Here is a 24,451-nt window from a genome sequence, read left to right as displayed (position 1 = left end):
ATTACAGTGGTTTGGACTCACCGTGGTACTTTTTTTTATTTTAAACAAGCAGTGCCATCACCTTTCACTGCTTTGGTGCTAAAAGATGTCTTGGGATTCCAACCATGGAATCTCGGGTAATTCAGAGTTGTTTCAATTCTATGACAGAAAATAAATTTCACCGAATTTAGAGGAACCACAAGTTCTTCAAACACTCTTCTGTAAAACTCTACAGTAATACCTCTCTTGCAGTACCTCTTCGTATACACAACTATGAAAAGAAACTATGAAGCATGGCCAAAGAACTTTAGCAGGAACTTTATTCTATGAGTCACTTACATTCAGCAGCATGTACAGTGAGCTCTACTGAAAAAAAAAAACCACAAACAACTGGTGTGGAAAAAAAACATATAAAAGTACTTCCAGAGGAGAAATCACATTACAGTCCACGAGTGTGGCAAATTTTAGGCTTTTAGTCTGGTTTCCACTCCTTGTTCACAGATGTAATATTTTGATTTTCAGTCCTCACCTCCTGTGGATTTCTAAGGCAGAGTCAGGGTAACATGAGAGCAAATCAAAATCTTTGATAGAGGAAGTAATGCAAAAGTTGACTAAGGTCTGACCACTGGACATAAGCAATGAAAGATCAGTACAGAGAACAAACCCCGAACAATTCAGCTGTCAGGTGATTTCAGCTTGTGGTTTAACCCAGCAGGCAGCTAACCACCACACAGCGGCTCGCTCGCTGCCCCCCAGTGGGATGGGGGGAGAGAACTGACAAAAAGGTAAAACTCATGGGTTGAGATAAAGACAATTTAAAAGGACAGAAAGAACGGGAAAATAACAACAATGGTAAAGGAATATACAAAACATATGATGCACAGTGCAACCGGTCACCACCCACTGAAGGATGCCCAGCCAGTTCCTGAGCAGCGTCTGTGCCCCGCTGCCAACTCCCCTCAGGACTTTGTGTCCAGCACGACATCACATGGCACAGAATATCCCTTTGGTCAGTTGGGGTCAGCTGTCCTGGCTGTGTCCCCTCCCAGCTTCTTGTGCACCCCCAGCCCGCTCGCTGACGGGGCAGTAAAGAAGCTGAAGAGTCCTTGACTAGTGTAAGCGCTGCTCAAACATCAGTGTGTTATCGACATTATTCTCATCCTAAATCCAAAATACAGGAATGTACCAGCTGCTAGGAAGAAAATTAACTCTCTCCCAGCTGAAACCAGGACACAGCTAGAGAAGTCAGAGAGGGAACAGATGACAGAAGCACTGGCTCAGGTGTTTCTCAGCCTCACAGAGGTCACGGGAACAGATGACAGAAATACAGGCTCAAGTATCTGTCAGCCTCACAGAGAGCATTTTAAATACAGAGGTTTGTTGGGCATTCTGACCCTATCTGTGGAACTGTCTCTTACTTTTCATCGGAATGGACTAAATGAAAGCAAAGATGAATACAGTAACGAAGTTGTGCCACAAGACAAATATAAATCCCCTTATTTGAACAATATATCCTTTCTATGCATATAATACACAACATAAAATGTTTTATTTGAAAAAATAAACATTTGATTAATTTTTAAAATAACATAGTAACTACATTCCACCATTTTGTCAAATCAAAAGTATATCCTTAGGTTGCAAACTGTTCATTTTAACGGTCAGGCCTTGAAAGGATCAACATATTTGACCTGAAAAGTGCTGCAGAAGTACGGTTGATAGTGTAGAGCCAGGTAGAAATATGTAGTGCAGGTGTATACCCTTGCTAAGGGTTTGGGGGGTTTTGTTTTTTTAAGAACAAACCCACAGGACCGCATACATCAGAGAGAACTGAAGGCAACTGTACCAAAAGCATTAAAGTCCAGGCTATTCACGATGCCATGTTAACGCACACAAAATGCTCTTTCCCATTGGATCTATCAGATGCATCGACTGTTAGTAAACCTAAAGTTTGACCTATATTGAAGATCAGCTGAGAACTAAATACAACTCTTCTGCGCCTCTGATTTCCCCATTATGGAGTTTTCTTAAAAACTCTGAAATGGCACTAGTGTTTTACAATAGCATACCCTGAGCTGACATACACCAAAGGAAACTGATTTCAGTTTCCAAGCTTCTGGCGTAAAGGGGAAGAGAAGGAAGAGTTGTTTCTTTTTTATTTTCATTAGGAAGAATATCATAGTGACTTTCAAATCAGTATATTCATGTCAGTGTTTAATATATTACTGTCTGAAAAGCATAAAGTTTTGCAACCGAACACTTGCTTTGTTCCAGCTGAGTCTTTGACTTAATTCTACGTCATGAGATCTCGGTATCTTCTTTCAGAGATCTGTCTTATCCTCATAATGACACATACATGCAGCTCTCTGGCTATCCAGGTATGGTTTACATCCTAAGTGTATAACCGCGTCAAACAACAGCTGAACAGTTGATTCACAAGCTGCAAGCAAAGAGGAGGTCAGTTAAAGGTACTCTTTGAATGGAATATGAAACTAACAGAAATTACCCTGGCAAACTGAAAATGATTTTAAGAAAGAAGCAATCTTCTCTGGGCATAGCAAATACATTGTCAAATGAAAGACTGAACCAATGCAGAATCATTCAAACTGCGAGTAGACTTGACATACACCAACCAAAAGGAACAAGAAAATTCATTGCATGCGCAACGTTATCAGTGTTAGAGACGTCACTTAGTTTTGGAAAGATGAAAGAGCTGTTTTACCCTCTCACTTTTTGCATCCCAGTTTATGCAGAGGTTGCTATCTTCAGCTCAACAGAACTGAGCAAATATTCACCAATTGTAACACTACACATTAACATAATGACTTCTTCGCAGTTAAATGAATTTGAGAAGTTCAAACAGGCTTGTTTTAAAAACTGTCTGCTCTCAGTGGGACTACGTACTGTAAAAGTGACATTGTCTAAGTTAAAAAGCACAGTTTTGTCATGTATTGACCAGATGCAGGCCAACAACCAGAAGGAGCATCATATGTACTGTTACTGAAAAACCTAAGATTTATTCGCTAAGGGATAGCATTAACTACTTCCACTACTGCAATGTATTGTTCTAATATCTTACTTGATGAAAGGAAACAATTCAGTGTTTTCCTACAGTTTACTAGCAATCGCATGCAGCAGACATTTAGAACTCACTCAGCAGAACACTGAATATTCAGCTATACTACAGGAAATGCATGAATTTTACATGCATTTTGATCAAGTTGTATTTCCATATTCATACTCTTAAATGCATTAATTTTTCCCCTCAAGGTTAGTTTTAACCCTGATCATTATCCTACGCTGCGTCACTGCTCTGCTGTACAAGTGTCCGGGCTGCAGGACAGAAGAACAGAACAAGGCATCTTTCAGCAACAGCATCAGCTTATGAAAATGTGGCATTACTGTGCTGCACAAAGATTCTCTGCCAAATAAGCTTGGTTAGACTTGAAAAAAAGAAAGGCTTTTTCACACTTACCCTGGATACTCTCCGAGATTCCAAGTGTTTTCTGCACATCTCTGCAGATTTTGGAGAGGCAGGATTGAAACTCCTCATCACAATCATTTTTTTTATTGCCACAAGTATCATAGCATCTGTCATGGTGATTGCAGCACTTTGTCATCGAAGGGATACCGATGTCAAACTGCGAAGAAAATCCCCCCCACTCCATTGGTATTCCAGTTAAGAAAGATACATTTGATGAATAGACTCTAACAGTTAGAAATTAACAACTAATGCAACCAATCCAGCTGTCATTCATATCTGTATTTTGTTGTTCATCTCTAGCAAGCTGTGGTGGTCCAACAGTGGCCAGCAGACAAGCACCCACAGAGTTGCTTGCTCATCCTCCACGGGACGGAGGAGAGAATAGGAACAGCAAGAAAACTTGTGGGACAAGATAAATACAGTTTAATAGGTGAATGAAGGAGGGAAAAATGCCCCAAAATAAGCAGTGCAAAAGCAATCATTCACCATGTCCCACAAGCCTGTGCCCAGCCAGTGCCTGAGCAACAGCCACCTCGGAAGCCAAACACATACCCCACCTCCCTTCTTCCATTACTCCAGTTTTTATTGCTGAGCATGACTCTGTGTAATACAGAATATGCCTCTGGCCAATTCAAATCAGCTGACCCAGCCTAGTCCCCGCCCCAGCCTGCGCTCTGGGGTGGCAGATGGGCAGAGCGGGGAAAAAAGTCAGTCCCAAAGCTGTGCAATCACTGTTCAGCAATAGCCAAAACCATCAACAGTTTTAGCCAAAAACCCCAAACACAGTGTCATGCGGCCTGCTGTGAAGAAAGTTAACTCCATCCCAGCCAGAGCCAGTACATAAGCTAACTCATATTCTCCTTCTGGCCTTAAAGAAAATGGGTTGGCGTCAGCAAGGACGGCAAGAGTCAGAGTGAAACCCTCTACTCTCACAGGGCTGCAGTTGGGGTTATTCAACGCTTTCAAGATTGTGAGAACAAAACACGGTAAAAAAAAAATCAGAAATTAATCATCACCATTCTGTTTTATCCCTGTAATATTTTATGTCAATGATGAAAATGTTTCTGCTATGATTGCTTATAATATTAACATTTTCCATGTGTTTTTACCAAAGCACGTGCTGGAGCTGATAAAAGCAGGGACATTGTACATGGATGCTGTCTCACCCTTAGAATGGGGGAGGGAAAAAACTGCCCACATCGAGGAAAGCTGATGCATGAAAGACACAGAAAGAAGACCTAAAATGGAACTACTTACCTGAACTCCAAATAAAGGGGATCCACAACCATTTGGTGGTGAAGGTTTATATCCGTAGCGAGGAATGGGCTTTGATCCTGAAAAAGGTAATTTATCATGCCTCAGGTAGATTTTTTGCACAGAATTTTAGTACTGTCAAAACTCACCATAGGCATTTGTTCGGCTTAAGACAGTATCAGTATATTTTTAACTTAAACGTATATTCAGGCACCTGAATATCAACAACTATTATGAAGTTACAACTTAGGTGTACTAAGCATTTTTTTTTTTATAAAAGGGGGACAAGACACCTGAGCAAGTGTTAATGTTTGCTTCCCAAGTCAAAGAAAAAATGAGCTCGAGTTACTAAAATCGACATGTCAGTCGAGCGTGCAATATGCAGGATCGCATTACAGAGCGGAGTAAGTTCATTAACACTTCCATGCTTTATATGCAAGAAACAGTAGTGCTCTGACTTTTTTTGCTTAACCTTTAACTGGAATGAAGCCTCTTTTTTATTTCTGCAACTGGAACATTTATAAAATTTAAATCAGCAGAGACTGCTAAAGTCACGTCTCCCTGAGCACCGACTAGTGCAGCCAGACAGGGAATCCTGCATCCCGAGTTAAGGAAGGCTGTGGAGTTAATTTGAAAACTGATCCTTCACCTTGTTTGGGTATCGGAGACGAACTGAGGCCACAATTAAAAGTAATGGAGAACAAAAAACGCATTTGAAACGTGCACATTCTATCAGAGAGAGATGTCTCGGTGTCCTGGCCACCCCAGCGGAGCCAGCCACGGTGCCATTGGCTTAACAAATCACCCAACCCGGTAAGCTGGGCCTAAGTCGATTCAGAGACCAAGAGGGTCTACATGAACCTCCCGTTCAGGCGCTCCCTTAGCGCCGCTGAACAGCCGGGCAACGAGCCCCTTTTCTGGAGCACGGCCCGCCTGGCACCCCTCGGCGGCCGACGGGGACGGGGGGACAGGGGACCCCGCTCCGGGCGGCGGCTCTGGGAGCGGCGGGAGCGCTGCCGCCAGCCGCCCGCCCCCCGCGCCGGGCCGCTCCCGCCGGGCCGGGCCGCCCGAAGCCTGCGGGACGGAGGGAGAGCTGGAGGGCAGGGATCGCCGCGGGCCGGCGGGGCCCGGCCGCGCCGCCAGCGCCCCCCGCCGCCCCCCGCCTCACCGTCGCTGCACTTGTACTGACAGAGGCCGTCCTCGCCGCCCAGCAGGTCGAGGGCCGCGTTGAGGTACACGTCGATCTTGTGCACGCCGTTGCGGATGGTCTTCAGCGTCATCCTCCAGTCGGCCGTCTGCGGCACCTCCTGGCACCGCGCCGGCCGCGGGCCCCGCCGGGCGCAGCCCAGCAGCAGCAGCAGCAGGAGGGGGAGGAGGAGGAGTGGGGCGCGGGCCATGCCGAGCGGCGCCCCGCCGGGCGCCCCTAAGGCCCCGCCGCCCGCCCGCTCCCGCAGCGCCCCGCCGCGCCCCCCCGCCCGGCGGGGAGGGGCCCTCTGCCGCCGCGCCTCCTTCCGCCCCCCGCCGGCCCTGGGTGCAGCGGGGTCCCGGCCGCCCGCCGCGGCCTCCGCCGGAGGAGGGCGCCAGGCCTGTGCGGCAGCGCGGCCGGCTCGCAGGGGCGAAACGCCTGCTCCTGCGCTGCCGCCGGCAGCCGCCTGCCAGAGGGGTCTGGGCTGGGCGGTCGGGATGGCTCTGAGGGGGGGGGCCGGGCGGGGCCGGGCGGGGCCCTTCGCCCCCGCCTGAGGTGGCAAGAGGAGGCTCCGCCGGGCCGGGCCTGGCACCCGCCCCGTGGCGGCGCGCGCTGTTTCCACAGGAGAAACGCCGCCGTCCCCAGCAGGTCACGGCGCCCCGTGTTCCGTGGGCGGGCTTTTCCAACCAACGGCAGGAACCGGGAGGGCAGCGGGCGGCCAGCTCCCGCGGCACGGCCGCCCTGGCCGAGCAGGGCCCTGGCGGTGCCCGTGCTGTCGAGTAATACACAAACCCCTGGGCTCTCTTATTGGGAAGACCTTTGCTGGGTGAGTGCGCGGGAAGCGGTGAACTCGGCGTTGCTAAATGTGACAGAGACGGCAGTAGCGTTTTGGAGGACAGGCAGAAAGGCTGATTTTCTGGCCGGCCATTGGGATGTTGCGTCCGTGGGGCTGAAGGGCAGGAAGGGCACGCTGAGCGCTTGGTTAGCGTGGTGGCTGGGAGCAAAGCCTGCCCGTGGGAGCAGAGCGCCTCAAACCACACGCTGCTGCCCTTCAGTGCAGTCTGGGGGACAACTTGTATTAATGCAGCTAGAAAAACACGACCTCTTGGAAAGTACACTCGTTTAGAAAGCAAAAAAAAAAAAGCGCAGTAGGGAATATGTACTTGAGGTGTTCAAATTCTAACCTAGTTTTATGATGATGTTCAATGTGAAGGCAACTGATCCAGTGACCTTTACACACAAGTAAGTGATTCAGCTTCAGGTAACATCATCCAATGTGCAAGACGGGGTTGTAAAAGAGGGCAAAATGAAAGTATATCTATTAAACAATAAAAGTCCAGTCTTGATTTGCTGAAAATAAAAATCAAGCCAAAATGAACTCGCTAAACATCCTGTTTGGTTTTGTGTTTGTTTTGTTTTTTTTTTAATATAATATTTTTATTCATTTTATATTTTAAATTCTAGATGCTTGACAGGTGAGCTAAAGTGGAACCATGTGGAGATTTTTAAAATTTTTGTAATGGAAGCTCTGCTTTAAGATACATGGCATCTTTCAGAACATAATAATATTGGGCTTCAGGTCAAAGATAACTGTAAGGAAGAACAGGAAATGCAAAGAAAACCGAGAAACTTCCAGATCAACAGGCAGAGCAGGAAGATACATGGTAAATATTCTACTGGGTTTTTTTTTTTCCTTTTCAGCCTCAGCATTTAATATTACTTGTAGTTAACTGAAGGAATAGGGGGAAAAAGTACTTTACAGAAGTTAATGAAGTCAAACAAAAGAGGGAGCTCTTCCTACACCTGTCCAGCCTTTCCCTGTGATTACTTTACAAAGATCCTGATTCAGCAAAATAATTCCTGTGTAGGAGTATACTTAAATGCTTTCCTAAATAGCAAGCCTTGTTGGGGGAGTTAAGAGAAGCAGTTCATACCCTTGCTTTAGTTATTGGTGATTGACAGTGTTTTTACATGACAAATTCATGCTGATGTGGGGTTTTTACAAGACTGGAAGATGAAGAAAAATCTATGAAAACATAAAAATGTCTGAAGCAGGCAAGGGTGAAAAAACACCACCACAACTCTGTTGTGCAAATATATGCCATTTATTCAACAGGAAAATTAACCGAGAGGAACAAAGTAAAATAGGTACTAAAAACGTTTGTAAATTAGAATACAGTGAAGTATGTCCTAAAACTATTGAGCAGTTGGATAGAACTGACCAAGATGGTCCTGAAGCTATTTGATGGTTTTGTGTTGAGGGTACCAATCCACAAAACAAATTCTAGTACTTCTAAAAAATTTTGTGCACACTTTTTGTGCATAACTCTTGCCAAATGTAAGACTGTCACGTATAGACGGATGTTTTCTTATAGCAGATGCCATTACTGCTGTCTAAAAACATGTAGCTTATGCAGTAGTCCTTTGGGCTGTGCTTCCTGATTATCATGTGGGCAGAACTTCCTCGAAAGGACAAGGATTTTCTGCTTGATCGTTCCAGTTTTCTTGATGGCCCTTTGTCTTTGTCCAGTTCTGGGTCAGTTAAGGCAGTAGCAAAACTGTCCCAGACTGCACATTGCAGGATCAGGCCCTGGATGTTCTTCCTTGGCGTTACTGTTTCATGCTTCTGTGTGTTGGTGTAGGAAGCTTGTGGTAATTTGAGAATCTGGTGGGGGGGTGGGGTGTTTATAACTGAGAGTATTCATTTTAAACTTTAGATATGTAATTTGGTTTTGTAGAATTAAGTCTATATGTCTAATATATAGACTTTTAATATATTTATCTTGTTATATAAAGTGTGTGTGTATATATAAAAAAATACATATATACACGCAGTAAAACCCTGCTTGATGTTAAGAGTTTGTTGGATACCAGAAACACATGTATACATACACAGAAAACTGAAGACAGGAAAGATGCTTTTTATTTAAGTTGAAGTTTAAAGTGTTAAAATAGCTTTGTTGCTTGTGATTATTAAATTAATAAAGCTTAGAGCTACAAAAATGGCCCCAAGTTAGATGATCAGATGAGGTATATTAACTGGATAAAAATTGTCTGAGTTCGTAGCTGAAAACACTACCAACAGAGTTGTTATTTGGGTAATCGTTGCATTACAACAGATCTCATGATCATAGTCAATCTGTCAATTAATAGATGGTCTGAAGGCTACTTTTGCACAAAGCCTAAAGAATCAACTGCCAAGCAAGGCAGCACCTTGAGGGCTTCTAGTGACGTAGGCCTTGAGGTAATGGAAGTTCTCTGAAGCACTCTGGTTGCTGTCCTTTCTGTGACGTTCATGTAGCCAGTGCAGTCATTTTCCAACTGCTGCTTTCGTTGCCCATTTTAAATAAATAAACAACCGCAATTGAAACACAATGTGAAATGTGGAAAAAACCCAAACAACAAGAGAAAGATATTTTAATTTCCTTGCTTTTATTAAAGACTTTTGCTGCAGGCTCATATGACTGTAAAATTCTCTTCCTACAGGCTTCTGCAAGATTGTGGTATTCACAGAGTGTTAAGAATTTTCAAGATATATTCTTTAAAAGTTTGTACTAATTGCTGCTAAGTTACATGCCTGCTGATTGTAAAAAAGGATGTTCATTTTTGCATGGGTGATAAGAAGGACGTATTTAATTTTCCAAGCGTCAGATATTATACCGTGAAATGAGACTCCTTGTCACATGATAGCTAATCCAGTCATAATAGCTGGCGACTTTTGTATAGACGCCAGGGTGACCAGCCTCCCCGCAGTTCTCACCCCAACTCACAATACCCCAGACGTAGGCCACATTTTCTGCATCAAAACAGACCAAGGGTCCTCCTGAGTCACCTTTGCAACTGTCTATGGAGCCATCATAAGTACCTGAAGCAAAGAGGAAATAAAAAGCAAAAATAAGTTCACATACAAGCTAGCACACAAAACAGAGCTTGGGAGGTTTTTTGGGTCCATGTCGCTTCCTGGCAGGTGTTTGCCTCATGGTCACCAGTAAAGGAGGTTCCTAACCTCTTTGGTCTCTTACTTCTATTTCGGTTTAAGTGCGGGGCCTTTCTGTACATTTGTGGCTGGCTCAAAGTTGCCTCATTTGCTTTGATGTCAGTGATGTGTGTCTTGTTTTACCCTATGCAATAGTAAAGAATTCAGCCATATTGCCTATTATATAATTAGAAATAGTTCATTAAAAGTGAACAAAAGTGGGAGGAAAAAGGTAAAATGATCTGTAGGCTGATTCCTGTGAAACTATTGTAATTTGTGTCTGCCTTTGGTGTCCGCTCTACCCACTAATTCATGGGCCAGTTTCATTAATATAGGGCTGTACAGAGAGGCAGAGGCCTCAAAATCGTTTTCCCTACCAGCCTTATGAAAACAGATGGGCGGATCTAAGAAGCAGAGCATGTGAATGCTGGGATGGGAGGGAGAGCAACTGTCTGTAAGTGCCCTCACTGCAAGGTCTTGGCCACAGTGTGGGCTTTTTGCAACACCAGATAGTGGCCCTGAGGCACAAGTGTGTAGGATCCAGTGCTCTTTATAAGTTTCAGTGCTCACGGAACTACTAGTTTGCAATTCAGCAAATATAGTGCTTGTGAAAAAATGAATTAAGAGTGAAGGACGTGATAGAAACACTGCTACAGAGGTAGAATATGATTTATGCTTTGTCCTATATACTCAGTAAAAGTTCATTAATTTCTAACACCCTTACTACACTTTCCTGCTTGGTTGGAAGGAACCCATACTAAGCATGAGTCTCCAAGTTTTTAAGACTGTAACCTCTTTCTTGAATCTCTACCTTACTGAGAAAGAGTTTTGTGAACTTTTCAGAGTTGGAGTTACTAATCCTATAAACCACAACTTTTTTGCCTTTACTCAGTTTAATTAATATTTGCTTGAATAACTAACTCCCGTGGATACTAGCCCTTAATTCCAAAGTTTGTATTTGTATCAGGGAGGGGAAGCTAACCTGAGATACCCCTTTTCTGGTGTTGTCTCATGTGATACTGCTTTGTTCCCTCTTGGTAAAGTACGATCACTTGAAATACATTGAAGATCAAGGAGATAAATCACGGAACTTGCACAGTAGATAAACCCAGTATCTTACAGATGTCATGCTGAATTTACCATAAATTATTTGGCTTTTATATCTGGTTGTTTGTTTTTTTTTTTCATCAAGTAGTTTAAATATTGCCTTTACTTTTTGATTTTAAAAAAAGTTGAAACTATCTGCCCTGTAAGTTGAATACTCATTGCTCTCCTAGTCATGTATTCAGCAATACCTTTTGTTACTTGAGAAGCAAAAACTGTGTATTCAAAATCCTTATTTTAGTAATAGGAGCAATAGCCAGTTTCCTGGCCAGACTAATCTTTGTTTCAAAAGTTAACCATATTTTTCCTGGGGTGCAGTGTGGTAGTAGCAAATGTCTAAGCAGCTGAACAGTCACATTCTAGTCAACGGGACTACTAAGACAGGCATCTGCTTAAATACATTGCTGAATCAGATTCAAATATAGTAAAGTCAGGAAGTTCAGTGGGCTGTAAAGTGCTTGTGTATTTAGAAAACATAACTCAAATTGCATGCCAAAATTTGCCCACATGATCATAGAAGCTTGGCATACTCTTATCAGTGTATTGTCTTCCCCAAATCTAGAAGATTCCCAGCCAGTATGTCTGATCTTATAAACAGTGGGTTTGATGGTAGAGAAATTATAGTAAGAAAATTGATGCTTGCCTGCACATGCCATTTGTTTAAAAAATCGTCCTGGATACAATTCAGAACAATTCTCAAATAAATTAACATTGCCCCACTTGAGGATATATTGTTTGGTATAACCTAGAAAAGAAAAGAAAAAACTTTTCTAAATTAAAAATGGTGAGTACATATTAGACACTTTTAATATCATAAATTGAAAGATATATATTTGCCTATCTACAGAATATAATCTTCAATATTATCAACCAGATACCTTAAACTGCCACTAACACCCCATATGAATTGCAGTATATTGGCCATATATTTTAAAATAAAAGCAGAGTGGTCTAAATTGCAGTGTTAAATACAGTACTTCCATTTTGTGACATTTTCACCCTTTCCCTTTCCTTGTCTTCCTCGTTTTTTTCCTGTGTTTCCCATGTCAAGGTTTTCAGACACTGGGAAACTGGTATATCGTTCTCTATGAAATGGAGATGGGGCCCTGATCATCCTTGTTACCTCTTTTCCAATTCTACTCTGTCTTTTTGGGATGAGTGGACCAGATATTGAAGATACAGGTGAACTATGGATTCACAAGGTTAAGGAGATTCTCTGTTTCGCTCTCTGTTTGCTAGCAATGCCCACCTTTGCATTTGCTTTATGGCCTGCCACTGAGTATGGACAGGAGAAGCCTCACAACCAGTATGCGGTAGCTCCAATGCCAGGCTGTAATCACTGTGATACAAAACAAATGCTTCCCAAATTTCTGAAAGCGTGATTACTCTTGGCTTATCTGTCTCAGTGCAGCATTCTCTGGGCTAAACTCAAACGCGGCTGAGACAAGATGTGCCGAGTTTCGTAACTGTTGGCTGCAGCTCAGGTCCCCTTGGGCAGGGCACAGCGGACGGGCTGTGACTATGGGCCACTGTGAGCTACTAACCACCATTTGTTAAATATTGTTACCAGGTCCCCACAGCTAATGTAAATCTTAGATTGACAAAAGGAACATTTCTTATTGTCAGGGTAGTTTTCAACCAGGAGTGTCCCCCAGATCAATTTACTGAGTGGCTGAAACAGCAGAGGAAGCAGTACAGAAAAGAGACCCAACGGTGACAGCCGAACGCCAAACCAGTGTCTTCTACGTTTTCTATACTCAGCCTCTTCTGAGTGCTTTGTGCACAACTGCTCTTCAGCCTTTTCAAAATGAAAGCTCGCCACGATTAGAAAATGAGTGATACAAATAATGCATTCTTCTAGTAAGCACTAAAGCAAATACCTTTCTCTAGTCCCCATCCAGAAACCTTGCATCTGTCACCAGCCTTGAACATATGCTCTGACCACGGGATACAGGCAGGTGTGCTGTATGTCAGGGAGCATTCTTGCCCGAAACCTCTCAGCTCCAGCAGAGCAATGTCATTTTCATAAGTTGACGCATTATAATTTTCATGAATTATCAGTTGTTTTAGTCTGAAAGTGTCTGTCTCTCTGTCGTACAGTATTGTATTCAACAGTCCAACCCAGACACGGTACAGATTGACCCGACTTGCCCTGGAAAAAAACAGTGAAATAAAATATGTTTTGGTACTTAACACAAGGACTGTACATTCCAACTAGCTGTAAACTTTTGCATTTTATCAAAGTTTCTCTAGAATAAGAATTCATATTATATACATATAGTTTCTTTCTGGACTTGGTGTCCAGGTTTTTTTGAAGCGTAGCAAATGCAAGACAGGTGACACACACTGCTGAGTACTGCAACTAATACAGAATATTAAAGGCCAGTCTCTGTGTTTAGTGCTGTGACAAAGGGAAAGCAGGCATTTATGCCTCTCTGATTTCAAGTGAAAGAAGAGTGAGCTGATGTGGATGGGATGTGGACTGGCAAGTCTTCCCTGACTGCTCTTGCTTGTTCTGGGGATTATATGACCCCAGGGACATTCTCAGGGATCAGATGCTGGACTTCCCCCAGACAGAGATGGGGAAGAGAGGATGCCCCTTGTATCTCTCTTTCAGGCAACATGGTTACGGTGAACCATTCCTGCCTGCCTACGATCTGACTGAAGAATGCCACGTCTCTTCAAACTCATCATTACTTTTTCATCTTTCTATTCGCTGCCAAAATATTGTACTTTCTCTGAATCTTCCCTATTGTAATGTGGGGGAGTCAGTGTTTTAAATTGTTTTATTCAGTAGGCAAATAGGAAGTAGCAAACAGGTAGCTAAGAAGGGCAATAATATCCAAAGCAATCTTCCTGCCTTGCAAGACGAAAGTAATTTCCCCATTTGTTTTTACCTGACACAGTGTGCAGCAGTCAGAACCCAACAGCCACCAATATAAACCCCTCCACAGTACACTGTTGCACCTTCATTGCCAGTTTCTTTAATTGCCACTTGCCAAGGGAATTCACCCTATTCAAACAAAATACACCCAAATAACGTGAAATCATAATAATTGTACTATTTTTAGTGCACAAAGGGAAACACACTTCTTGGTATCACCTCATCTCCTTGACTATATCTGACTGTAAATAAAAAATTTGCTATCCAGAAATTATGAATTGGGCTCCATCTGATATAGGAGATTCTAAAACACAGTGATTTTGTTCAACCTTCTGATTTTGTGCGATGCCTCCTTTGCTCCAGCTTTCTACCATGAAACCCCTTGTGGCCAGAGAAACAGATGTAGAATCTGACCTGGTATGATCGAGTATAGCATTTTTGACTGTATTCTGTTTCCAAGGTGCAAATTTAAATTCCATTCTGTCAGAACTGTTATTTCTAGCTATACTATTAAGTATTTTGTTGAATCGTTTTCAATGGGTACTTGTACCGTAATGCTCAATTTTGCAGCTCCATATTTTACTTCATAAATTGTGCTTCTCTTTACTTTCATTCAGTGCAATGCCACTACTGCTGCAAAACATGAAATTAGCGTTGGAGCTGATTTTGTTATTTCCATACATTTTAACAGAAGTGCAATAATCCCCATTTAAATTGATGCTGAAGGAACTCATATCTGGTAAGGTTGGGGTTTTTTTACCTTTCTTGCAATCTCTCCACCTACGATTCTTTTCCGTCGAGTTAATGGGTGATTTCTAAGACCGCAGTGTACTTGGGGAAGGAGTGTCTTTATCATTTTTCTTTCTTTAACAAAAAGGAAAAATGTGTCATAGAATTCAGGCATCCATTCTGTCCATTTGGAGACAGGTTTATCTTTATCTTGAAATTTTGAGCGCTGTGAATATGCCAGTAGCTGAAGTAGCAGGAAAGCAAAGACCAAAAATGTTGGCATCTGTTTTTACTTTGAAAATTGCTTGTGTCTTAGCATCACATTACTTTTCTTCATTTTCCACTGCTGCTTGCATTCAGGCAAATAATTTTAAAGCAGTTCCCCTACATTTCCTGAGAGTTTACCTCCACCAGTTGCCAAAACATGCAGTTGTGGGTCCTCAGCCAGGATGAATTATTATGGCATTCTTGAAATTAGTGGAATGTGAGACAAATAGTAAGCCCCAGAGTGTATATTACTAAATCACAAAGTCCAAATACCTGAGTGTTCTGGGTCTGGCCAGCTGGTTGGTAGCTAGAAAGCCACTAGTAAGAGGGTATGCTGTTGGTTTTGGAGGGTTAGTTAGACTTACCTTCATCCATACTGTGATTTTCAGCACCTTTTTCTTTGCCTTTGCCTGTAATAGAATAACAAAATACTGAAAATATTGGCAAACATACAAATTTGTTCTATTACCTGAACATATGTTTGCGTGCCAAAATCGCGGTACATGTTTTAAATGGATAAGGGCACACCATTTCACATGGACAGCAATACTCTCTCAGCCTAGTGCCTGCTGTTTCCTTTGCTACTAGACACTCCTTGGCTGCCTCAGCCTACAGAGGACCTACATCCAGCAGATACTCATTCGTAACTACATGACATCTACTCTGCTTTCCATGCCTCGGGAGCCTTTCTGCAAAGAATCCCTGAGAAATAGCCTTTTTTGTTGTTTTTTGATCTCTAAAGTGATATCCCATTCTCGTCCATCAGGAAACAACAGAAATTCCTCCTCCTGCCCCATCAACCTTTTGGAGCTTTCTAAAGCCCGAAGGAGCATTAGGTAACAGGTTTTGTTTGTTTTTTTTAAATTTAGACAATGCTGTTGAGTACTGTGTGCCTCCTTTAACAGGGTAAGGGAGGATATTCAACATGAGAGGTAAATTGGTGCTTCCTGAATCTGGTTTTTCAACTTTTATTCCAACAAAATGCCCATTGAATTCAGTTCCTAAGTGGAGCTGAGGATTGGGTCTGTACTCATGTTACTGACAGCGATGTTTACATTTTGAGTTCAGTTTACCTTTACCAATTACCGTTTACCAACAGTGTTTACTTTTTGGCTTTAGACTTTGTCTCTTATCAAAGCAAGGAAAAACATTCTAATTTCAAAACAAAATATTTTTGTTAATGAGGGGAACAGCACAGAAGAACTATTATATAGACAAATTAGGTGAATTCCTCATCTGTGAGGAAAATATTCCTGCCTGCCCTGTCTATGGTTCTTCACTAATAGGGGATACTAGTTTTATAGATGGCCACCTAAGCAAAAGACATAATCTGCCTTAAGCCTCCTAAAACATCATCTGTTTCTTCCTTCCTTTAGTTTTCTTGCTGTTCTTTTCTAGAAGGAAAAGGAGGAAAGTTACGTAACCTTTTATTGCTACTATGCATAACATAACATTGGGAAGACTAATTCTCGCATGCATTTTGGTTTTGCTAATCTGTTAAATAATGTAATAATATGCATTGTGTAGTCTCTAGTTATAATTGAGCAGAATGAAAGGAAAGAAACAAAAACATCTTTCGGAAGGAAACCTGCACAGAGAACTTGAGCTTCATCCTCTCCTGTGAGGCAGTCAATTTCTTTGTTGCAGACATTCTCCTTTGGAATACAGATATTTGACCGACAGTGGAAACTGTTGCCTCTGCACTCTGTAACAAAGGAGAATTACAAATGTAAATCACAGGATCATATGATTCAGCAACCTCACATAGTTACAGGGCTCTTCAAAATGCAGGCACAATATAATATCCATGTTATGGGGGACTTGGCTGTTCATGAACAGATCACAAAAGCAGGCTCTGCAAGTGTAGAATGAAATGAGTACTTAGCTCCCCTCATTTTACAATCTTGCAGTTTTAAGACTTAAAAAATGTGGATCTGTGTTACCAGTTCAGTACTGTACTTCTAGACTTGGTATCACTCCTTACCAGTTTCATCCACAACGCATGCCCACACTTAATCTCAGCCAAAGGACCTCCAGTTTTGCTGGCATTACTGATCATCTCAAATGAGGAATTTATGATGCTTGGGTCAAATTTCCCCCAAAAAATCAGAGCCCAAGCTAGCTTTTGGTTGAATGAGCTAAATGCTGAAATGCAGAGTTAGGAACCAAGAGTCCTCTTTTGAAGATACTGGGTTTAATAACTTATTTCTTCTAAAATTCTTGAATTATATGAAGTGTTGTTATAATCCTGAGAACCCCCTTTCGTTAAATTCTTGTCATCACTTTGTATGTTATTAAAAGCAAAGCAGTGCTTGAATTTATGGCAGGTTTTTTTGAACTACTTTATAACCTTATGTCAATCTACTATTTAAGGATATATCTTCATCAGAAAATAAGATAGTTATCTCCAGATATCCTAATATGATCCAAAGACCACTGAACTCAGTTGAAATACTTCTTTTGATTCCAGGAAGCATTGTTTTCAGCCCATACAGCTGAAGCAGCACTATTTTGGTCAAGTGGAATCTGAATAAATGTCCTCTAAATACATGAATCCACAGGTTTGTTTTTTTTTTTCTGAGCCTGAGTCATGCCTGTGACTGTGTTTCCATGATTATCAGATTATTTTTACTGACAATTGTAAAACTACAAAATTAAGGTTATTTAAGGAGAGTGATGGGATTGGTAACCCACATTACCGTTTGGCACCTGAAATCCAACTTCTGAAAGTACTCGCCTGCATTCAGGTCATGCTAGATCCATTCCTTGTTTCTAATCAAAATTGTTACAGCTGGAATTGCAGATGCTGAAAGAATGACTGCTCGTGAACAAGCAATGTCACAGGAACTGTTCACAGATATTCTATGGATAATCTTGCATTAGTAATAAATTTAAGAGGGATCTTACTTAGGTTTAAAGACAGTTCATTGGAAAAATAGTGTGTTTAATTACTATTGATTTTTTCCCAGCTAAAAATACATTTTTCATTCTAACACCTTTTTTTTTTTTTTAATCACTGTTTAACAGCCTCCTAAATAATCTCATTGTATTTCCTTATCCTCCAGGGAAATCCAGATTCTCAGAGATCACTGGCCTGCTTAAAAAAATTATATGATGCCTACTTTTTTTGCACTTGCATATACATAAATTATGGTTTGAGTGCTTTAATGTAGTGACTTCTTGGAAAAGAGACCTATAGCTGTTACATCACTAAAAATTCTTTGGTGGTGTTTTTCTACTGAAAGGATTTTGAAACAGCTGAGAAAGGAAATTATTACCTCTACAGCACAGTTCATCACTTAGGTCTCCACAGTCATTGATCCCATCACAGGTTTTATGCAGAGGAATGCACTTCTTGTTGACGCACTGAAACTCACCATCTGAACAAGCTGTGCAGCACGATGAAGATGAAGTTAGTGTGGAAATGTCTATAGGTTCACAGCTGCCAATGGAAATATTCTGCTTGTGCATTTTATTCTATCAGCAGTTTGGCCTATCAACAGTAGGCATTCTGGGGTCTAGGAGGGTAAATAGGAATCTTTTTTTTATTGTTTTATTCGCCTTCTCATCAAGCTTTCAGCGTGACTACTTATTCTCCTCCTCCAACTTGCAGTAGCCTGGCAAAAGGGAACTTCATTTCATCTAGGCAAGGACTAAACCAGAAACGATCAGTTCAAGCCACTGTAAATTAAATTTGAGTGATTAAATTTGAGTGATTAAGACAATGGATGTTCCCCCTCCAGAAGGAAGTCATCAGGAGTCTGTGAACTCCTGAGACGATTCATAGCTCTCCTAACCAGCAGCATGTCGGGCTTATCAGCGCTAAAGAAAGCCCACTCCAGAGAACAGAAAGCTGTTAGAAATCAAAACAAGGACTTCATTCCCCTTATATCAGTGAGAACCTGAGGAGTCCTGAAACTCCCCAGAAGACACAAGTGGTTCCGCTATGGTCATGCTTGTCTGGCTATAGTGCTACAAGTGTCCTAACTGATCACCCTCATAGACAAAGCAGTGAGTAGGAGGTTGTCACCTGTCTCCTCACCAGTTAACCTGGGAGAGATGAGACTTGCGGGATGCAATATACCTTGGTAGCCTTGGAAGGGATGGGGGAACAGACAGAACCATGGGTGAAATTTATTTACTTTGGGGAAATATCTGTAAAAATGCCTTAGGAGCAACAGTGATTTTCCAAACTTATAAACTCAAGACTGTCTTGACCCAAGACTGCCTCAATTGTCTTAAAGTCTGCAAAAGGGTTGTTTAAAAAAATCAAAATGTTTCAGTGCAGGTTTGCTGTGGCTGAGAGTTCATCAAACCTGGTCCTAATTATTTAAAATAAACTTAGAATGTAAGAACCCCAAGTAGATATAAAATTAAAAAACCTACTAACCTCTGAGATTTTCATGGCACTGGAGGCTAACAAATCCCTCAGTACTGTCTCTTGGTTTCATCTCTATGTGACATTCAGCAAGACTTGTCTCTAGGCCCCTGCATGTTATTTGCAGACAGTGCAATGAATTTAAGGCAGATTCTGTGATGTTGGAAGTGGCTTGGTAATATTCAGCACCCCTGTGAATATACAAAAAATAATAATAATAATAACAAATTATATAATTTCACAACGGATTGTCCATTGCTTTTGTTGTTTAGAATTTATATGTTTTTCCTCAGTGTCAAAGAATTTTGGTCATGGCTAAGAAAAAGAAAGGACTTCCTATGGAATTGTCTAGGGGTAGGTAGGAGATATTTATTTTGGAAGAAAAAGTAAAACAAAGTGCTAATTTTTCCAGGTTGCTGCACAGAACTGTCCCTAAATCCGTATGTAGCTCTATGACAGTCACTGTATATCACAGTGGATAGAAAAGTCTCCTTATGTAGCAAAACTTGTAAGCTCAGATGCCTGTCTCTGTGTGGACACAGGTGAGCCATAACTTGGAAACCATCCTGCACAGGGTCAAGAATCCCCAATGTCATCAAAACCAATGCATATTGAGGAAGCTCAGGCCACTGCAAGGCTGGGATTAATAAATTTTATCTCCCTTGGTTTTAACTGAGCGGTATCCTCCTAACAGTGTATGTGTCCCCTACCTTAAAGAAATATGGATTGAATAAATAAGTAACTTGAGGCTTAGTGTGGGACTCCAGGGTTGAATGCTCTGTCCCAGGACAAACCCTTCTCTGCTATCTAAATAAATACTGATCAGGACTAGGAAGTATTTGCTTCTCACCTAGAGGGGGCAATTTAGGGCACTGCAATAGCATTTTTAGTCTTCAGATAGAGTTGGGAAGGCAGCCTTCCCTGACTAAGTTACATTATTTGTACATGTGTAAAGTTATTATGTACGGGATATAGAGTTGACTCTTTATGAAGAGCTGAATGTGCAACTCAGGTCACCAGCGTGGTTGCAGGAAAAAAAACAAGCTCTGTGTGGCTTCAGCCATCCCTGGAGCCAGAGCAATCACTGGCAGCAGGGGCAAGGGGTAAATTAAACAATGTGTTCTGGTTCTTGTTAGTCTGCCTGGTGCAAGTGGCAAGACAGAGCTGTACCCTGTTGTCGGTTAGCATCAAGAAACTTCTCTGCCTACAGGTTATTGCTCAGAGCTACTTGGGGATGGTCCATCTATGCACTGTCCCTTACACAGACCTGAGAGAAAACCTCTGCATTGGTCTTCAGCTTTATTTTAAAAGTAAAACAGTTATGGTTAGTATAGTTGTGATCTGTAATAGAACACAGAAATCTATGCTTTGGCTTTCACTCTCAGGTGTCAATTTAAGAAGCTTTATCAGAACACTTTAGCCAATACATTGTTCATGAGTTTTCTGTCATAACTGTTGGCTGGCTGTGACTGACACTTCTGTAAGCATCACTGCTTTTTTAGATCCCTTGCAGTTATCCAGGGATAAATTCCCCAAACTTACGATTCAAAGCCAAGGTGCCTGCAAGCCACGTTTGCTTCATTCATCGTCCACTTACTATCACATACAAAAATGTCGTTCTTTTGATTCATAGGCTTTACTCGAAGCAAACTTGAATCTCCATGGCCCACAGAGATTGAAAATGTTTCTAAAAAAAAAAAGATTAAAAAAATCCCCACATAAAATCGTATTATATAGATGTATCTAGTGGAAAGACAGCCCAGAAACAAATCAGGACTAATTTTGTATTGACAGCCAAAGTTCATATGGTAAGAACAGTAGGTTGGGAATCAGAAGCTTCAGGTATTATTCCTGATTTTTCTGAGGATTGACTGTGGCTCTGAGCGTGCCACTTTTCCAAAATACACCAGGCTCAGGACCAATGAGGGTAATGGTTCTTACCACGTAAGAGTACCTGGAGGTCTACTGAGGAAAGGTTGCAAATTAATATACTGAATTTCATTAGAGGCCTTTCAATAACCAACCAGTATCACTTCAAGTGAGATGGCCAGGTCCTGCTTATAGTACCTGTGTAGCAAAAGTTCTGCTGTTTACAGTGGAGTTAAGGTCCTCAGCTTAACTTAGGGAAGCCGTGTAGAGAGCGCACCAGGAACACACGGAGGCTTTCTAATACTTTTCAGTGGAATAGGCAGAAATGAATTTTGCCACCCTGAGGGCAATGGGCTGAGCTGCTGCTTCTGTAGGGAAAGGGAGGGATGATACTGGGACAGAGACTGGGCAGGAGAGCCCTGGGCCTGACTTGCTGCTCCTGCTGCGCGCGGTGGCGGTGGGGCTGGAGGACGGGTAGGGACAGCAGCTGCTACTGCTAAAAGAGGTCACCTGCCTAGTTAGCAGGAGCCATTTCTCCCTGCTCTCAGACAGAAGTTGAGCTGACAAAGCAGCTTGGTGCAGCCCAAAAGGCACGTGAGACCGAACAGCTCTTGTCAGTGCACAAACTGTTACTGGTTTGGAGGGCAGTAGCTTTCTGTTTCAATGAAATCCACAGGGTGAAGGTGATTAAGGTGAACATGGCTTACCTTCTCCCCATGCACTCCCACACACACCTCAGCAGCCTGACTCCACCCCTTGTGCTCTTGCTCCTGTGAGGTCTGCCCCTCTCCAAAGGATACCCTCTCTGCTGATGTTCTCAGCGGGCCCTCTTCCGCTCTGCCTCCCACCATAGTCAACATCCTGCCTGGAAACCTTTGAGCTCTTTCCTCTGTCTATTTCTTACCTTTCTGCCTGATGATTTGAGCAAGCTACCAGCAGCAGGGTGACCTGGGCCTGTCAGTTACTTACTTCTTATGAAAATCAACAGATACTGCCCATTTTCAATGACTTCTCATTTTGTTTCATGTTGTTACTAGTGGAAGGAAGTGAACAGGCTTTCTGAGCTCCAAGTAGTAAGCATCTCCAAATGACTGATACATTTTGGAAAAGGAGGTGTTAATACCTTCAGACATGCATTTTCCCTTGTGCAGAAACTTTGCTTCGGGACGTTGGCACTCGTAGCTCTTTAGGTGACAGTAAGTATGGAAGTTCTTTCCATTGGTAGAACAAACTGAAGAGCCATTCTTTGGGCACTGGTAGGGAAGCTTACAAAGGCATTTTCCCTCCACACATCGTTCCCATGGGTGGCAAAAAACTTTCTGACAGGACTTGTGTGTGTATTGGTTGCTTAAACATTCTTCTATGAGGTACATGCCTTGTTCAGCTGGCTGGGCAGGCTTAACCAGCTGAAACTGCTTTTCTTCAGCATTAGACGCTGCATTCTGCAAGGCACAAAATAAATTCAAAAAAAGGGAGTAAGACTAGGAACTGCACCAAGAGTTCTGCACATCCCTTCACTGACCTCAGTGAAGTGTTCATTCATAAGCCTTCTCCTCTCTTACAAGCACAAAGGTGCTAAATATAATTTATAGTGTTTATTCCCCTGTCTTTGGCCACCTTATCTTTCTCAGTTTTCCTGAACTCCTTTTTTCTTTTTGGATCATTCACCTGGTGTGATCTTCACTCCTCCTGGTCTCCCACAAACTTTACACACTTTACTCTTCAAACATCTGCTGAAGCGCACAGCAGATTATAAACTTTTTTTTTTTAAGCCAATGGTTTATAAGACACCACAGCAACAGGACTGTAAGCAAACCAAAACATATGGGGACTTAAAACACCAGAAAAATAAATAGCAACTTGTTTCTTCCTGAGACTTTTTTTATTGGCTTGGTTGGCTTTGGGTTTAAATATTACCTGTAAATACTTATGAACTGCTTAGAAGCAAATAAAGAAATCTACAATTAATTATTTGTTTCACCATGTGACCACTGAAGTGACAAGTATCTTAAAGAAATTTGAAAATTAATTGCCCTTCCTTATCAGCTTTTTTCCTGTATGTTGCACCGCAGCAGATTTGCAGCATGGCTGCTGGTCATCACTGGATTCAAGTACGGATTCTGACCCCCCGTCTGACTGCCTGCAGGCGAGAGGCTCTGCACCTGTGCTTTTGCTTACTAAGATCTATGTGTAGGAAGAACGTTGAAACATGAAAAATATATATGGATGGACTTTGCAAAAAAACAGGAGAGAAAAGTTAGTCCTCAAATGTGATTTATCAGCTTTGGCTGTGTCAACTGAAAAAATAGAGCTGAAGTTTAAAGTCCTCGTGAAGAAATCCTGGCCGTAGTAAAGTCAGCGGGGATGTTGTTGGGCCACAATTTAATCCAACAAAGCCCCTTTTAACAGTTGTATAATCTTAGTAAATTCTTCCTGCTCTTCTCAGGTCAGTAGAACCCAAACTGTGAGGCAGGTCCGGCTTGGCACAACTGCCGTATTGTACTAGGTGATTCTCCTGAACGGGAACAGAAGGTGCTGATTTTTATCTAAGGGTTTCTCCAAAAGACCTGGGGCGTGCTGAACCGGTGCTGAACTGAACGCGCTTTCTGGGACACTTCTGCCAGAAGAGATTTCACAGTGGACCCTCAGGTGGGACGATATACCATGCTGCCACGTGAGAAGGCTGTAATCTCATTTCTCAGAAAAGGGAGTCAGGCAAAATTGCAGCACCCTTCTGTGGTCAACCATACTTGCAAATTGGGTTTAGGATAGGATCATGAATACCATATTTTCCAGAAGCCTGTTAGCATAAACCCCAGATGGAATCAGTACATGAAAGAGAAATAGCAAGCTTCAAATGTTCAAGCGAGGCCAAAACAAATGTATAAAACACAAATACTGTGAAAGAAAACTTAAAAAAAATCAACTGGTTTTGCTTTTATAACAATAAACTGCTTTTTGACTGTTTTTTTTTTTTTTTTAAATAAATTACCACCACAATAAAATAAATTCTTACCTCCGATCCACAAAACGAAGAGAGAGACAAGAAAACCAAGAAAGCCAGGACCACCCGCATGATGAAATTTTATCTCTCTTTGTAGACAAATTCCTCTGGCTGGCATCCTTTTGAATGTCCATTGTTAGATTTGTGTTTAATTTTTAACCTTTAGTAAAATATTTTAGTGTGTTTAGAAATGAAGTACAGGGGCCTCAACTGTTAACTGATGAATCTGATCTCTCCAAAAGGATCCCGCCTCAGTTTAGCTGGTTTTACTGTAAGAGCAAGACGAGTTAAAGCCCCGAAAGTAAATGATTAAAAGGAAGCACTTATTAAGGGTACA

At 42.0% G+C, this 24,451-nt stretch overlaps 2 protein-coding genes and 1 long non-coding RNA gene across 4 annotated transcripts; 1 reads left to right on the top strand and 2 right to left on the bottom strand.

Annotated features, from left to right (window-relative positions):
• Positions 1-281: 281 nt before the first annotated feature.
• PLA2G12A (phospholipase A2 group XIIA) lies at positions 282-6,382 on the bottom strand. The gene is made up of 4 exons (XM_075090669.1): positions 5,886-6,382; positions 4,721-4,797; positions 3,455-3,620; positions 282-2,419 (listed from the first exon to the last, which is right to left on the bottom strand). The coding sequence occupies exons 1-4, from the start codon at positions 6,112-6,114 to the stop codon at positions 2,301-2,303; spliced, it is 591 nt and encodes a 196-aa protein (XP_074946770.1). The 5' UTR covers positions 6,115-6,382; the 3' UTR covers positions 282-2,300.
• Positions 6,383-6,431: 49 nt separating this feature from the next.
• Positions 6,432-24,075, top strand: LOC142056217 (uncharacterized). The gene is made up of 4 exons (XR_012660259.1): positions 6,432-6,729; positions 7,368-7,567; positions 19,535-19,595; positions 23,183-24,075. It is a non-coding gene; the product is annotated as an uncharacterized LOC142056217 (long non-coding RNA).
• On the bottom strand, positions 9,315-24,416 carry CFI (complement factor I). 2 transcript variants are annotated; one of them, XM_075090660.1, is made up of 12 exons: positions 24,127-24,416; positions 22,234-22,552; positions 20,784-20,928; positions 19,254-19,432; positions 18,142-18,252; positions 16,452-16,568; positions 15,229-15,273; positions 14,628-14,731; positions 13,881-13,996; positions 12,864-13,135; positions 11,627-11,728; positions 9,315-9,768 (listed from the first exon to the last, which is right to left on the bottom strand). In XM_075090660.1, the coding sequence occupies exons 1-12, from the start codon at positions 24,184-24,186 to the stop codon at positions 9,551-9,553; spliced, it is 1,788 nt and encodes a 595-aa protein (XP_074946761.1). In that variant the 5' UTR covers positions 24,187-24,416; the 3' UTR covers positions 9,315-9,550. The 2 variants fall into 2 exon arrangements, with proteins under 2 accessions (XP_074946761.1, XP_074946760.1); XM_075090659.1 differs by lacking the exon at positions 9,315-9,768 and having other exon boundaries at positions 11,044-11,728.
• Positions 24,417-24,451: the final 35 nt, after the last annotated feature.

Source organism: Phalacrocorax aristotelis, chromosome 4 (genome assembly GCF_949628215.1).
Source record: "Phalacrocorax aristotelis chromosome 4, bGulAri2.1, whole genome shotgun sequence".
Taxonomy (NCBI): Eukaryota; Metazoa; Chordata; class Aves; order Suliformes; family Phalacrocoracidae; genus Phalacrocorax; species Phalacrocorax aristotelis.
Note: the sequence above shows the minus strand (reverse complement) of the source record. Positions and strands in the feature narration are given on the sequence as shown.